The 17,522-nt window shown below is 33.4% G+C and overlaps 2 protein-coding genes across 18 annotated transcripts in view; one reads left to right on the top strand and one right to left on the bottom strand.

Annotated features, from left to right (window-relative positions):
• The window catches only part of LOC114337883 (prominin-1), a 940,102-nt gene that overhangs the window by 305,941 nt on the left and 616,639 nt on the right, over window positions 1-17,522 (top strand). The window lies entirely within an intron of this gene.
• Window positions 1-17,522, bottom strand: part of LOC126889875 (fibrinogen C domain-containing protein 1-B-like) — a 50,836-nt gene that overhangs the window by 20,952 nt on the left and 12,362 nt on the right. For 2 of the 3 annotated variants that reach the window (XM_050658577.1, XM_050658579.1), the window contains exon 3: window positions 9,609-9,695. The exons of the other annotated variant lie outside the window; for it this stretch is intronic. In XM_050658577.1, the coding sequence (XP_050514534.1) occupies window positions 9,609-9,695 (87 nt within the window). The remainder of the gene's footprint in view (window positions 1-9,608; window positions 9,696-17,522) is intronic. 3 annotated transcript variants of the gene reach the window in all.

Genomic DNA, 17,522 nt, shown 5'->3' with positions numbered 1-17,522 from the left:
TGCGGTATTTTGTGGATCATCCCGGCGAGCTCTCATTTTTCTTTTAAGAATATCCCAAAAATACTCTATAGGATTAAGCTCGGGTAAGCAAGCAGGCCACTCCAAACAAGGGATACCTTCTGCTTCAATAATGTCTCTAGTCACTCTAATGGTATGTGGAGGTCCATTTATTATGCAAAAAAAATAAGTTTTTCCTGTTGCTCCTCTTCAGAGCCGAACTACAGGTTATCAATATACCTGTGAGTAGTTAAAGTTTATTGGATGAAAATTAAATAATTTTTTTACGGGTCCCAATACCTCTTCACAACATTTTACTTCCCCTTGTATATTTGTCAACAGATCTGAGAGTTTTCGTTCTTGCTTGTCTTCCTCAACAGCTAAGTACACGATTTCGTGGTTCATCTGATTTTACACAAGTCCTGACTTTTTCGGAAAATAGCACATTTTGTCAATTCTCAATGTTCCGGTTTTGGTGGTGAAGACACCAATTTAGGCGATCAATCTTATACTGCCTGGATAACTTCGGAACCCATAACTGTCTCCTTATGTATACTTCTTTGCACCAAGTCTTCTTCTTATCGTTTCAACTAAAATAGTTACACTTGTAGCTTCCAAAAGCTGCCTTTGGAGCTGCAGGTGAGAAATGGTTGGATGTTTTCCAGCTGATTTGACAATTAAACGATCTTGGCGAGCCGTTATTACTTTTTGGCGACTTTCCCTTGCTTTATTTTGAGCTTTCCTACTTCCTGTTACCTAGCATAGGTTTTGGACATAACGCCCTGTGTTACGCCTAGCTCTACAGTTATATACCTCTGAGAACATTACTTGCTCTACAAGACCAATAATCGTTCCCCGTTGTAAGTCTATAACTCATATTTTCGTTTTTGGACGCCACTGTTAGTTTATTTATTTTCATTCAATTTGCAACTGAAGCTAATAACCTATACCATACCGAGCTGTACTATCTAACTGTCTTATAATATTTGTTTATTTTCAATATAAAAATTTATTCTTCGCAACAATAACAAGTTTTTTTCAAAAGAAATAAATATTACTTTGAAATACATGGTGATTCAATATAAGTTTGGTTGTGTGTATTATGAGGGATATAGGTATAGGAATTTAAAATTGAATTGAAAAAACACTGTGTGACTTGTACACACTAGGGATGGGAAAAACCTACCGGTTTAAACCTAAAACCGGTTTTTTACTTCGCAATAACCGGTTTTACCGGTTGTTTTTTTGTCCCGGTTATAACCGGTTTCTTCTTTTTAAAGTAAAAACCGGTTATTAGGTTTTTACAGTGATTAGGATTAGGTTAGGCATTATTTTGGATCCCAATCATAATTAATATTCTCAAGTAATTATTCCAAACAAAACCATAATTCTAATTTTATTTTATTTTATAAAATACAGAAGCAAACTGAAAGTGCAATCTCACATCAGCCAGGAACAATTACTAAGTTTTACTATAATATTTCCTTGAAAAGGAATTTGTAATCATAATATTTACATAAGAAGTGATCTGTTTGAATTAGACGCAAACATGCGTGACAATGACAGGATACTATGGATTTTATATAGAAAATTTTTTGGGCAGGAGGGTTGCAAACGGGCTAAAGGGGTATATATGTATACAAACATGTAAGGAAAATAATGAAATTTTCATGATTTTCTGGGTCCTGCCAACTAAATAAATTAAATATATTTAAAAGACTAAGTTTTTCAACCTAATAAAAATATTTGTAAATTAAATATTTTTAAAAGATTTTTAATTGAAAAATTTTATTGGCCCATTTCCTGGTGACAACCTCCAAGGCTTCTACAATATGCAAGCCAAATGGATGCTGCAGTGAAGACTAAAGGGAAGGAATTCTACACTATGCAATTCACAACCCCCGTCTGCAGCGTGGTAGAGTTCCAACGGAAAATGGACCTAGTTACTCTATAGGAGTAATACTAATATAAAAATAAAAATGTATACCATTTTTATTCATTCAGTTGCGGTGCGAAACCAAAACTGTCTTAATTTTTACTCAGAACGGAGAGTGCAGCCAGCACTCTTATCGACGATTTCACCTCTTGTTAGAGGTTCATCAGAGACTGCATAGGCTGCTTTTCTCTGGCCCAGGTAAAAATCTTCGACATATCCATCTCCCACCGCAACTGACGAGATGGTAGTAGGTGCCTAGCGGCATCTGCTAAATAAAAGACTAAGTTTTTCAACCTAATAAAAATATTTGTAAATTAAATATTTTTAAAAGATTTTAAATTGAAAAACTTTATTGGCCCATTTCCTGGTGACAACCTCCAAGGCTTCTACAATATGCAAGCCAAATGGATGCTGCAGTGAAGACTAAAGGCAAGGAATTCTACACTATGCAATTCACAACCCCCGTCTGCAGCGTGGTAAAGTTCCAACGGAAAATGGACCTAGTTACTCCATAGGAGTAATACTAATATAAAAATAAAAATGTATACCATTTTTATTCATTCAGTTGCGGTGCGAAACCAAAACTGTCTTAATTTTTACTCAGAACAGAGAGTGCAGCCAGCACTCTTATCGACGATTTCACCTCTTGTTAAAGGTTCATCAGAAACTGCATAGGCTGCTTTTCTCTGGCCCAGGTAAAAATCTTCGACATATCCATCTTTACATGAGTAAAAATTAAGACAGTTTTGGTTTCGCACCGCAACTGAATGAATAAAAATGATATACATTTTTATTTTTATATTAGTATTACTCCTATAGAGTAACTAGGTCCATTTTCCGTTGGAACTTTACCACGCTGCAGACGGGGGTTGTGAATTGCATAGTGTAGAATTCCTTCCCTTTAGTCTTCACTGCAGCATCCATTTGGCTTGCATATTGTAGAAGCCTTGGAGGTTGTCACCAGGAAATTTGCCAATAAAGTTTTTCAATTAAAAATCTTTTAAAAATATTTAATTTACAAATATTTTTATTAGGTTGAAAAACTTAGTCTTTTATTTAGCAGATGCCGCTAGGCACCTACTACCATCTCGTCAGTTGCGGTGGGAGATGGATATGTCGAAGATTTTTACCTGGGCCAGAGAAAAGCAGCCTATGTAGTCTCTGATGAACCTCTAACAAGAGGTGAAATCGTCGATAAGAGTGCTGGCTGCACTCTCTGTTCTGAGTAAAAATTAAGACAGTTTTGGTTTAGCACCGCAACTGAATGAATAAAAATGGTATACATTTTTATTTTTAAATATATTTACTTCAAAATGATAAAAAAAAATGTTGGCATGACGTCTTCTACTGTTTAAGTATACTTTTCCCTTGGAAAATTATGAGCAAAATTTTTACCCTGATTCCGTGATTTTCTGAGTCCTGCCTTTAAAAAGTTATAATACTCAAATACAATCAATGCTTTTTCGGTACTCGGCAGGAAGGTTAAACGGTTCTTGTAAGACGGCAGGAGTCCTAGATTTGTAAGAAGATTCGTAAAAAATTCCACGATGTTCTGAGTCATGCCATTTTGCATATGTTTCAAGAATCAATATAAGTCTATTTAAAAAGAGGCAGGATGGTTTTGTAGTTATTTCGTATACAGGGTGGGGCATTAGTGTGACAAAGTCCAATTACTCGTTTGTCGTAAGAGATACGAAAAAAGTTATTTAGGTAAAACGTAGGGCAAAAAGAGGATCATAATTTAAAAATATTTTCTAATATACTCGTACAGGGCTACCCGTATTGACAGGGTGATATAAACTTGTTTTTTTTTAATAGAACACCCTGTATATAATTTTAAGATTACTAAGATAATTTTAATTTTCCTAAGATAATATTATACAATTCACATAATCCAAAAATGTTTCCTAAGGAAGCTAGAGCTCTTTGAAGATGGCGCCTTGTAATTAGATTTTTTTTATCTCCAGAACGCTTCTATTTCGATAGACAAAAGCTGGTACGTCTTTTTATCTTCCAGATGTAAATCGATTCCATCAATTGCAAATCTCTAGTACCGGTCATAGGAGTCCGTTTTGGGTAGGGCAACGGTTATTTTATGGCATACCTTTTTTTGTCTTTAACTTTTAAGCATTTTTGACACTATATTATTAAATTGTGAGGTATTCTAGGACTAAACGGTACATTTGCTGTAAGTCGGTAGGACGCACCGTTTTCTAGAAAAATCAATTTCAAAATTTTTCGTGTTTTGAATTAAAAAAAAAATTGAAAAAAATTAAAAAATACGGTGTATTTACCGACTTAAAGCAAGAGTATTGTTAGAAGAGTTTCTGGACACCCTGTATAATAGGTACAATCCCTACTATAACCAATTAATTGTAAAATTATTGATTTTCTTCCTATTACTTTTATTACGTTTACTTAGATACAAATATTATGATCTAATCGCTTAAAAGAAATATGTTACAGTTTGGTATTAGATTTTAAAGGTACGTAAAAATCGGAGATATTACTCAGGAAATTAATATTTAATACCGTACGATTCTTTTAACGATATAAAAATTAATTTTTATGTATTAAAATATCTTTGCGGTTATCCTGCCACGTTGTAACCAGTTTTAGATTAGTGTTTTTTAAGCATACCTGACATGGCATAACTCAGAAAATTGTGGTGATATGAATATATTTGTATAATAACCTGCAATAATTTTTCTGACTTAAAATTTTATTTTTATATACGAAATAAATACACAACCATCCTGCCTCAGAAAATCGTGTAACTTTCCACGAATTTCCTTACACATTTTTTAACTATGTTTAGTAAAAAAGGTGTAACTAAACATCCTGTCATTTTGAATAATGTCTACTTAAATTATTTATTTTATAATAAAATTTATTTTATGACTCAGAAAATCACGGAACCAGGGTGAAAATTTTCCACAGAATTTTCCAAGGGACAAGTGCTGTTAAACATTAGGAGACGTCATGCCAACCTTTTTTTCGATCATTTTTAAATAATTTTGTTTAATTAATTAAGTTGGCAGGAGTCAGAAAATTATAAAAATTTCATTATTTTCATTACACGTTCGTATACTTATCCATATACTCCCTTAGTCCTTTTGCAACCCTCCTGCCCACAAAATTTTCTTCATAAAGTTGATAGTATCCTGTCATTCTATGAATATGGCAGGACTCAAAAATTCATCGCAACTCCCCATTTTTTCCTTATGGAAAATCTAACTTTCACAGGAAACCCGTGGATTTTTCCATAAATTGTAAGTACCTTTTCTAACCTTCCAGTATTGCAAAGGGCAGGACTTAGAAAATCGTGGTTGAAGTTCTGTTTATATCTCCCGGTTTATATTACCAAGTGTGCATAATCGTACTTAACCATATACAAATATGTGGTGGATTTGAAAAATATTCAAAATATCTCGATAAAACTGATTTTTCGAAAAAGTAGTAGGAGGCAAAAAAGTTTTTAAAATACTGTGTTTAACTAATGGTACTATAATAGTAATTAAATTGGAACGTATACAAAAGTTTGGGGGGTTTAATGGAACAAAACCCCCATAAAATTTTTGAGGGGTTTCCAAATTCCACTATAATTTTTTGTTAACATACTACTGCCCTAATAAAGCCACATGTCCATTTTCAATAAAAAAGCTCTAATAGTTTTCGATATATTGGTAAAAATCAATTTTCATTTTATAACTTCAAGGTGCTGTAACTTTTTTTATGTGCACATTATTTGTACTAAGGTAAGTTAGGTTCAATCGAACTATTTTTGGTCCCACAATATGTGAATAAATTCATGACCTGTATTTTTGTTACACCATGTATAATAAGTTCCGGCAAACGACTTGCAGCAGCAGGTAAAATGTTGCAGGGTCGTTTCTTGGGCTGGACACCCATATCAGCATTTTTGTCGTTTTGGACTTAAGGGTATTTGACGATATATTGCAGGTAATTTTTAGTTAAAAAATCTGATCCTGAATAAAAAGTATGAATCCTTTTTTCCCGGGATACATATTTCTTTATGTCTGTCAATAGTTTGAAGCTGTATTGTCGACATGTTTTTGGCTAATCTCATTGAGACGTCGCCCATGCGGAGGTTAATCACCATTTCTTGTTCCCTCAGTTGAAGCGGTGTTGTGTCCTCTACTGCGTAACTTGCGCGATATAAAGTAGATGTCTTAAATCGGTTCTTAGAATAGAAACTTTTTATCCAGTTGCTCACTTAAGTCCATAAGTCCTCTTCCCTCTAGATACTGCCGTAATATGGTTCTGTCTACTGCACTACGTGGATGATATTTTTATGCATTTGTGAAAAGTATTCTTACTATCCATTTTTGACCAATTTATTGTACCAAATGAATAGCTAAGCGAAGAACAGGCTTACAAATTTAATACATTAATTTTACCATTAAGATAAGGTCGATTTAGCTGTTCTATTCTTCGTATAAACTCCGAAATTAGTTTGCTTTTCATTTGTTTTGTTTGATGGGATACAATTTTGCGCTTTTTTTTATTCCGTGGTGTTTGTACATATCATTTTCAATGATTGCCTTTCCATCTTAAAGTTCGAAACCTCCGGACTGGAATTTTACTTTGACATATTTAGAATGCGGAACTTGTCTAGCTCAAAGTGCATACTGACGTATTATATTATTTTTTCTTTTTTTATTTTTTATTATAAAAAGAAGTAGCATCCACCAAAAGGTTATTAGCGACGGAACAAAATATAAATAACAAAAGTAAACAACTACAGGTTGTACAAAATATTTATGGATTTTAGATAATTAACTATATTGTCACAGGAACAGTTTTGACCTAGAGCCAGTGGTAGAGCGTTTGGGATCTTGTAGCGCTGTCTTTCTTGGTCATATTTACTACAAATTATTAAAAAGTGTTCGACTGTTAATCGGACGTTACACTGATCACATATAGGTGGATTACTCTTTGTAAAAAGGTAAGAGTGCGTTAACCTGGTATGTTCTAGACGTATCTAAACGCGCAACCGCAATTTGTTTCCGTCTATTGCGCGACGATGGAAACTACTGAGACATTATTTTTGATTTTATTCGACTTAGAATTAGATTCAGACCACTCATTTCGCCACAAACACAACACTTTATTTTTAAAATAAGCTTTTAAGTCACTGGAAACACACTTGTCTATCGGCTCCGAAAAATCACTTAAAATTGCCTCTCGTGCAGTCCTGTTAGCTTCCTAATTTCCTGTTATTCCGACGTGTGAGGGAACCCATACATATTGGACGCTTCTTCCATGTCCATGAGCTTGGGAAAGCTAGTATTTTAGCAACTTTTCAAAAGAATGTTTCAGAAAAATGTGTTTTAATGAGTTTAGAGAGCTAAGGGAATCTGTTATGATCAGGGCTTTTGTGAGTGTAAGCTCGTTAAGAAGTTTCACAGCACGGTATATGGCGTAGAGTTCAGCTGAATGTGAGCTAAATGCTGGGGGTAAACGGAAAAGAAGATTGTTTTCTGAAGAAACGATTGATGCCCCCACTCCGTCTTCGGACTTAGAGGCATATGTGTAGATTGTATGGTAGTCGGGGTACTTATTTATGAGGGCCTCGAACTTGGACCGAATCAGAAAATGGAAATGTTTTGAATTGTACAACTGATTGGTTTTTATGTTTGTCTCCTGTAACCAAATAATATCTGGAGAATATTCAGATAAAAGAAGCTGTAGCATAGGGAGACCATGGAAAAATCCATCAATGTTCCATTGAAGTATCTAGTTGAATGTTGTTAACGGATTCGGAGTTAGATGATACTGAGCAATTATCTACAGAAGAATAACTCTCTAAGTCAGAAATCTCTTTCCCTAAATGGTTCAAAAGTTTCATTGGAAGTTTTGTAAACTTAGTTTTTGTAGATAATCATTTGCATATTGATGGAGTTGCTGGAGCTGCTTTGCAAAAGATGAAGTAAACCAGCCATATCAGTTGTAAATTCTTTAACGACGCTAATAGTGTCGGGGGAGCCTTGGGCATTATCAATCAGTAAGGACAATTGGTGGTAATTTAAAACGAATGGAGGGGTATGACTATCAATAAAATTTTCAAGAGTTTCCCGTGTAGATGGGACTTTAGATGAGCGCGGTTTTTTGGTTTAGAGGATTTGGGTTTTGCAAACAAATTTTGTGATGAAATTGCTGAGTCTGAAGGAGGCGTATCGATTTCACCAATAATGCGTTTTATGGAAGAACTTGCGTTTTCTCAAGTGCTATTAGAGTTTTCACTTAGATGTTGTGGCTTTATTACATTTGGAATTACTGGAGCAGACTCATTGGTAGTGACAGAAGTCGAGCTTGAAGTTTTGTTTGTAAGATTGGTTGAAATGGTTGTTTCGGAAAATTGTGGTAATGTATCAGTTTTATTAGAGTTTTCTGCAGTTGTATCTAATGGAAGAGGTGCTGATAGATTGGAGGATATTGCTTCCGAAGTTTGTGAAAACGGTATTGCTGCTGAATGTGGTTGATTGAAAGTGTTGCTATGAGGAGAAGTATTGGTAATTTCTTGGTCATGGAGATTTGTAGGTGTAGGTGATATGCTCGGTTTTGATAATGCATAACTTGATGACTGCTGAGTGTTTGGTACCTTGTGTAATATACTTGTTGGAGCTGTTTGATTTGGTACTTCATTGTTTGAATCAATATGAGTTGATTCCGTTACTGAACTGTTATTGCATTTCGATGATATTTGTCCTGTATTTTTGCAAATTAAGCAGGTGAGTGTACCTTGTGACAAAAATATGCGGTAAGGTAAGGTCGAAATTTATTAGAATAGAATCTGGAATTAATGATGTTATAGGGCATATATAAACTTGCCTCCGAAAGCTCAATATGTGACTATATTCGGGAAGAGTCGAGCTAATTTTTAGAAATGTTATTGGGGAAATAAGCCTTAAACCGATATTCTGTAATTCTTCAACTCATACTTGATGAGGAATTGACGGGCAAACACCAGACAAGACTAGTCTTTCTGCTGGAGAGACAAGACTCCCTGCTGTTACAACTTCGCCGAGTACTTCTATAGAGCCATGTTGTTTCATGAAATTATCTACAGTTTAGCATTATCGATACAACTAAATACAATTGCTTGGGTCTTACTCGGAAAAGAATGCGAAGCGGCTGATGCATAACTGTTTGTGATATTCGAACTTTGATTTACTGGAGTGGTTGGATCGGAAGGTGTGTTTACATAGTGTGAAGTCATTTTAAGCTGCGGTGGCGAAAGCTTCAGTCCGACTCTGGTAAGTGACAAACCAACCGCATGCTAGCTAACCTCACAAAATGATTTTACGGTGGTGTATATTTATTATTTGACGTTTTCTTTTCACAATAATAAAATAATAATTACGTATAGATGACTTACATAGTAGTAGGTATCTAGTAGATAAACACTTTAATTTTAAAAAAACTATTTAATAATACCACTTATTTTTAGTAAAAACTAAGAGTACAATATCAGCACAGCTTGACTTTACCTTGCCAGAGCCGATCTAGTATTACATTATTATTATTATTATTTATTATTGTGAAAGTTCTAGATTATATTTAGTTTAGGTTTATCATATTTAATCTCAATATTGTTACGTTTAAGAACTGAATTATATTTAGGAATGTTCATTTTAAAGGTAGTACCTACCAGATTCTAATATCTCCTTACAATTCTTAAAGGGTGTACCATCTGCCTTACCATAATATGCTGATCTTTTAAATATTGGTGATGACTCTAAAACAAATTATATGGTTTTCTATAAAAAATATATACATTTTGTAAAAATCGTTTTCTAAAATACTACTGTTAGTAACTATAGACAAGAACTAGGACATGTTATGTTACATGTTACATAATAATAGCCTATATTCGGTATATCAACCCGTCTTCTGTTGACACTTGGAGAACCATCTCACAACATTTTTAATAGGTTAATTCTGGATTGACAAGAACGTTGCAGATTCTGTATGTGCCTCACCCGTTTTAGTCAGGAATCCTACTAAGCTAATTTTCTTGAGTAGCTTCATTCTGACGAGACGCCCAACTTTTGTCCTAAAAATTTTTGGTTTGTGGTAGCTAACAGGGGTAGCCGGGATGAAATATGTTGATTTGACGATTCTCAAAAATTTATCACTAACTGGGTTTTTCTGTTAATTCTCAAGATAATTAGTAATTAGTTAATCTCAATTAGATGAAAAAATATTTGACATACAAAATGCAAGGTATTTTCAAAGAGTCTCCCCTTTCCAACCTGTATTATTAATGAGTTCATGAAAAATATTTACTAACCACTTGATTTTTTTTCCTGCTGATTAGTTAATATTTATATAATTTAAAACCCACATTGTCCAACAAATTACGTGGTACGTTATCCTGGTCCTACGTTCAAAATTTGAAGTAAAAATACCTGATATAAAAATAATTACAATTCAGCTGAATCTTCCTGAATAGCTTCATTTCGATGAGACGCCCAACAATTTCCTGTACGAAAATTTTCATTTGTTTTAGATCAGGGGTAGCAGGGATGAAGTATGTTAATTTGACGATTCGATAAATATTTGTCCTACAAAAAGCAAGGTTTTGTAAAAGTGTCCCCACATTTCAACCTGTATGATGATCGAGGTCATGAAAAATAATTACTTACAACTTGATTTTTTTCCTTTGGTTAGTTAATATTTATATGATTTAATACCTACGTTATCCTACAAATTTGATGGTACGTTACTCCGGTTCTCCAACTAAATACAGATTTGAAATTCATGAAATAAAAAAAACACTTCTCGCTATCGAAGCTGTTATACTGGTACAATTACGCATGCGCACAGCATTGTTTACAGAATATTAACAACAAATATAGACGCATAGACCGTTTCATCACATTTTGTTTGTGATGTGATGGAAAAGAACAACGAAGCGGTGTCGTTATGGAGTATGTAAGAGTGGTTCCATTTAACGGCAATACACATTATTTTATAAATTTTAAGTACAAAGTTTTTATTTCTTTATAAAAATCTCATACCTACAATATTTTATTATACCTATTAAATACCATTTAGTACCTAATTAGGTACGTACATTTGTCATTTTTAGCCTTAACTTATTAAATTATTAGTAGTAATTGTACAAGAGCTCTAAAATTCTATATTAATTTTAGAGATCCAGTGCAATTTGTTGCGATTATTTCATGAATAAAACTGTTCACAACCAAAATTTTACTGTAATTCATTTATGCAAGTACAAATTAGTACAATTAAACACACAGTGGTTATAAATAGTTTACGGTTGAAACTCATCACTTTTATAATTTTTAAAACATTAATTATTGTCATTAATGCCACTGAATGTATTTTTTCATAGCAACGAAGGGCATTTGACGTAATATACTTGACGACGTGAAATTATCAAAAATTATTGATTTAATTTAGATTTATGTAGCTTTCTATTGGTCAGAATCTCCTATGAATGAAATAATCTCTTTTATTGATTATACACCTCTGTAGTAATATGTTTGTTAATTAATATATTTTGGCAAATAATGAAAGTCGATTGACATCATGAATTAACATAAAATTTTTTATATCACGCCTATTAAGAAAAATGGTAAGTAGTCTTCTCTTGCCTTACCCTTGCCTGTCTGTGGCTGCTCTTCTCCATACACGGACTCCTAAAAGGGCTTGTGCGTCGCTGTTTACTGTGTCTTCCCAGCGCTTTCGTGGCTTTCCAACCGGTCTCTTTCCTTGCATTCTAGCATTCAGTGCTCTTTTTGGTAGCATATCCTCTCCCATTCTTATCACATGTCCGGTCCATTGCAATCGTTGTACTCTAATGAAGTCTGACAGGGACGTATACTTATAAAGTTTTTGTATCGACTTTTAAAGATTCCGTTTTCCCTCACAGGTCCTAGTATTATTCTCCTCAGTACTTTCCTTTCGAATGTGTCGAGTTTGTTTTTAGATGTTTGGAAATTCTGTTGCTCATCTGGATGTTGTTGTACCTAACATTGAACTTTTATGTTTAAAAATTTCTCTTAATTCACTTGTTATTCACTTGGCGTGCCTATATCGTCCAGGTAGTACTGTCCTAGAGGATGACCGAATCCTGATTGAAAAAATGGAATACCTTTCAAACCTTGAAAACCTTGTCTTATTTGGTGATTTCAATTTTGCCGATATCTCTTGGCCTTTGACTATTATAAGCAATGAACAAACAAATGCGAGAAACATTTTTACAAACTTTGTTCAAAGTTCTAATCTACACCAATTGATTACCAATCCAACTCGTTTCAGAATAAACAATTTGCCATCAACGTTAGATTTGATTTTTACAAATGATGACCAATTGCTTACAGATCCGGTGATTCGCACTCCAGTCGGCAATTCTGATCATGTAGTTATCACGACAAACATACAGTTTATTACGGAATATAATCATCTTAGTGAAAATACAGTTATACATGAAATAACAAATTTTGAAAACCTCTCTCTTCAATTGCGTGATGTTGATTGGCCGTTATTACTGGGAAGTCTAGAACATCCGGAAGAAGTTTGGAATAATTTCATAAACATCATTGACAACTACAAAAGACTCAACACTACAAAAAAAACTTACTATAGGAACAAACTTAAGCCATGGATTAACGGTGAATTGATATCACTTATAAGACACAAAAGAAAGTTATGGCGAAAATATAAACGTACAGGTGATACACGTGACTTGCAAACTCACAAAAACTACACAGGAATTTTAAAAAAGTATATTAATGAAGCCAGAATGTCATATGAAGAATCTATTGTAAGCTGCAGCGACTCTAAAAAACTGTATAAATATGTTAGGTCTGCTATGTCTTCTAAAGTGTCCATTCCACTGTTAAAAAAGAATAATGAAACGATTTGTCAGAATACGTATGAGGTCGCTAACATTCTCGCAGATACATTTTCTAAAGTTTTTGCTATTGAACCGTCTCAAAATCAGTTTCCTATAATCAGTAATCCACGAGTTATTCCCAAAATTGATTATATCGATTTTTCACCTGAAATAATTCAGCGCCATATTGACAAGTTAAAAAACAACTCATCTCCAGGGCCCGATAAAATCTCTACATTATTTTTGAAAAAATGTTCAGATGTCCTTTCTGTTCCACTATCACTAATGATGCGTTCATCTTTTAATGCACACTCTTTGCCTTCAACTTGGAAAAGCGCTTCGGTGACACCTATATTTAAAAAAGGAAATAAGTTAGATCCCAATAATTACAGACCAATAAGCCTTACACCTGTTATTTGTAAAGTTATGGAATCAATAATCACAGAGTGTCTTTCAGAATTTTTACTTCGAGAAAATATTATTCCTCTACAACAACATGGCTTTGTGAAAAGTAGATCAACCATGACTAATTTACTGTGGTGTGTTAATGAATGGACAGCAGCATTGGATAAAAAACGACCTGTGGACGTAATATATTTAGACTTTGCAAAAGCATTTGATCGAGTACCAAGAAGAAAATTGATGTATAAACTGGAACATTTCGGCATTCGCGGACAACTTCTTGAGTAGATTAATGATTTTTTAACAAATCGGGAGTTTTGTGTTAGAGTTGGCAAGTCGCTGTCATCTAAAAAACCGGTTTTAAGTGGTGTTCCACAAGGATCTGTTTTGGGTCCACTACTATTTGTGTTGTATGCCAGTGATCTTGAATCTCATATCAAATCTAAGAAAGCTTTCTACGCAGACGATACAAAAATATTTGCTGACCCACTTTTCAATGGGCAAGACTTACACAGTGACTTAGATTCGATCTTCAAGTGGTGTTCGGATTGGATGTTACCTCTAAATAGAGATAAGTGTGTGGTTTTACATTTGGGAAAAAATAACCCTCGTTTGTCTTACTCGATAGACGGGCATTTACTGGATACCGTGGAATCATATAGTGACCTTGGTGTAACAATTACTGAAAATTTGAGTTGGTCGGAGCATATTTCAAACGTTACTAAAAAAGCGAATAGTAAGTTATACCTTCTTAGTAAGACTTTTACAAAAATATCATTTTCGGGTTCTATCCGTTTGTATAAAACTTATGTCCGACCCCTACTGGAGTACTGTGGAACGGTTTGGTGCCCAGAATTAGTGCGCGATAGAACTCTTCTCGAAAATATCCAAAAGAAGGCCACCAGACTATCTTTCAAACGAAGAAGGCCAGATTACCAACAAAGACTTTCTTTAGCAGGGTTACCAACTTTTGAAGCTCGTCGACTCCGTGGTGACTTAATTATCACCTTTCGAATTTTAAAGTATGGATATGGAGATTTGCAAAACTTGTTTATTTTAGATGATCACGGCAGACTACGTGGACATAGTTTGAAATTGAAGAAGGAACCCTTTTCATCGATAAGGCGCCAACATTTTCTGTGTAATCGTATTTTTAGTATATGGAACAGTCTCCCAACGGAAATTATAAATTCTCCATCTATAAATGTTTTCAAAAATCAACTAGACAGTTATCTGTTTGTAAACTGATTAGTGTTGTGCACAATCTATTAGTCTATAGTTTATTTGCGAAACTAATTTTTGTAATGTAGGTACTATTTCATTTATCTTGTAAATGGGCTTATGGGTCTCCATGACCCCAGCCCTTATTTCTATGTAATAATAATAATAATAAATATATGGGAGAGGGCGAAATAAGCTATGTTTGCCTGCGTTATTCTCTTTCGTATTTTTCCATCTTCTGATCCGTCGGCATACATTTCTACTCCCAGGTATGTAAACTTTCCAACCGTTTCAATGTCATTTTCATGTCGTATAATGTTTTGTGGGACTATATTTCTTCTCGTCTGTATCATTATTTTTGTTTTTGAAGTTATACTTCTTTAGGCGCGTTTGGAGTAAATTTATGTGTGCGCGAATTCATCAAAAGTATTGGTCCTGAGCGCAGCTGAAACGTTAAATGTGCTCTTATTGGGTAATTACCCAATAATAACTGTCAATAATTCTTTAATATGTCGGTTATGAGTAAAAAAATGTTGTGTATATTAGTTTTTATTGTTGTGAGGGCAGAGAAAAAAACGAGATTAAAATTGTAGTGACTTTTAAATAGTTTTTAAAAGCAACAGGTACGTAATTCTAAATGTTTTAGTATCTTAATAAAAAATTACATAGTTACCTACCTACCTACCTATTTGAAGAATGTAAAATAAACCTTCCTAGTATGTAATGCTTTGATTTACATAATTTGTTTACCAAACAAAATTTCTACCAATATTCATCTAATATTGTTTTGTTACTCTATGTTTTGTTGTATTTTAATATTTAAATTCCACAAGAATCAAACTAAGTAATTTGGTTAAATTCAGAACTGTCAAAAGATTAAAACGATCAGTTGGTCTACATAATGCATATGTCTCCCTAGCCAAAATCTAAAGATACTTGAATTTCAAAACTAACCGCGCCCATGGTCCGCGGGTTCAATCCCCAATACAAACTTTTATTTTTTTTATACATTTTATGATTTTAAGTATATTATTACCTATATAATTTTTTTTAAATACGTATTTAGTTAAAGTTTTTCCAACAATTATTGTTCATAAATCATTTGTGGCATTTTTCAATGTGTTTGTGTGTGTTTTATTATTTTATTTTTTAATTTTTGGTATTATTTTAATAAATTTTTTTTTAAAGTAGTAAGTTTTTAAATTAGTTTAATATTTAAATAAAATATAAATAAACTGTTTAAAGTATATTAATGTCGTTGAAATCATAATAATAGGAGTATGACTTCTTACGTGCGTACAAAGTACACACACATTCTTTTTTTCTGTGTTAATTTCCAGACCTAGCCTTTTTGTTTGCGTTTTTAACTCTAGGTATGTTTCTCTGAAAATTAAAGTAGGTTCCGCATTTTACACTTAATAATTTGATTGGCATTTCATTCATTTTTCAAGTCATAAATGTCGTGTGCGTGACATTTGCGTCAATATAAACATTACTTATACAGTGATGATCGCGCTAATAACCGGCAAAATAACCAAAAGATGAAAAACATCTTAAGTTGTGAGATAAAAAGAAATGAAACTAGTAGAAGTGGGAGATTTAGCAACAAATACCTATAAATTTACATTCAATTTATTGTTTCCCACCTTTAGACGTATCGGACGAGTTTGACAACTACCACTGTGACAGTTACAATTTTAGTTGACATACTCCTCTGATAGGTCTAAAGGTGGGAAACAATAAATATAATGTAAATTTATAGGTTTCTCTTGCTAAATTTCCTACATCTGCTAGTTCCATTTCTTTTTATCTCACAACTTAATATGTTTTCCATATTTTGCGTTATTTTGCCGGTTATTAGCGCACTCATCACTGTATAGAACAACCATTTTAGAGAAACGAAAATGACAATTCTTGTCAGACTAACTAGCCACATAATACCTGTTTTCTTGTAGGGCATTGTTATTTGGATTAAAAGTACACTAACCTAACACGTGGTAACTTTAATTTGTCCCACAGTTATCGATAAAAAAAATGGTCTTGTAGTATTAACAAATGTGAACTTAGTACCAGGACAACGTACCACACAATTTGTAGGACAATGTGGGTGTTAAATCATATAAATATTAACTAACCAATAAAAAAATCAGGTGGTTAGTAATCATTATTCATGACCTCGTTAATGATACCACGTTGATGATACCATGTTGGGTTAATATGTGATGATACATTTTGGAAAGGGGGACTCCGATAATACCTGTCACTTTATAGGACAAATTTTTTTTGGCTAATTGAGATAATTATTTTGAGAATTAACAAAAAAATTTGAGTTGGTAATAAATTTTTGGGAATCGTCCAATCAAGATAAAGCATCAAAATTAACGCACCACATTAAAAATGGGACATTTTTGATTTTGTATTTCCTAAACCTGTTGTCCAATTTTAGTGATTTTTTAATATGTTATAGCTTTACTCTTGAAGAATATCTATGTTATAATATTGTTGCTAAACAGATAAGTGTCTTTGTAAACTGGGTGTAACAATGATAATGTGTTTTTTCCTCAAAGTTTGGAACACCCTGTGCAATATTCTGGCGTATATAAAATATTGAAATTAAAACTCAACCGTAGCCTTAAACTTTCTTATCATTATTCTTGTTGATTCATTCGCTTATGTTGGATAATACAAAAGTTAGGTACTTAGGAAGTATAGCTCCGGAACTTATCAAATATGGACCTAAAGTTTTAATTAAGCGGCTAAGACAAATTTTCCAGCAATGCTTGAATAACCATGAAATACCTAAAAAATGGAAAGAGTCACATCTGAGCACTATCCACAAAAAGGGAGATAAATCAAAACCTGAAAACTATAGAGGAATTGCAGTCACTAGTAGTATCAGCAGAATATATGGAAAACTTATTAAAAATCGAATAGAAGAAGAATACCAAAATATGGAAGCCGAAGAACAGGCTGCTTTTCGCGCAGGTCGATCTACAATAGATCATGTTTTCTCCATTACTCAGATAATGGAAAAAAAAGTTGGTCGTGGCCAAGAAGTCCATCTGATGTTTGTAG

Source organism: Diabrotica virgifera, chromosome 8 (assembly GCF_917563875.1).
Source record: "Diabrotica virgifera virgifera chromosome 8, PGI_DIABVI_V3a".
Classification (NCBI taxonomy): domain Eukaryota; kingdom Metazoa; phylum Arthropoda; class Insecta; order Coleoptera; family Chrysomelidae; genus Diabrotica; species Diabrotica virgifera.
Note: the sequence above shows the minus strand (reverse complement) of the source record. Positions and strands in the feature narration are given on the sequence as shown.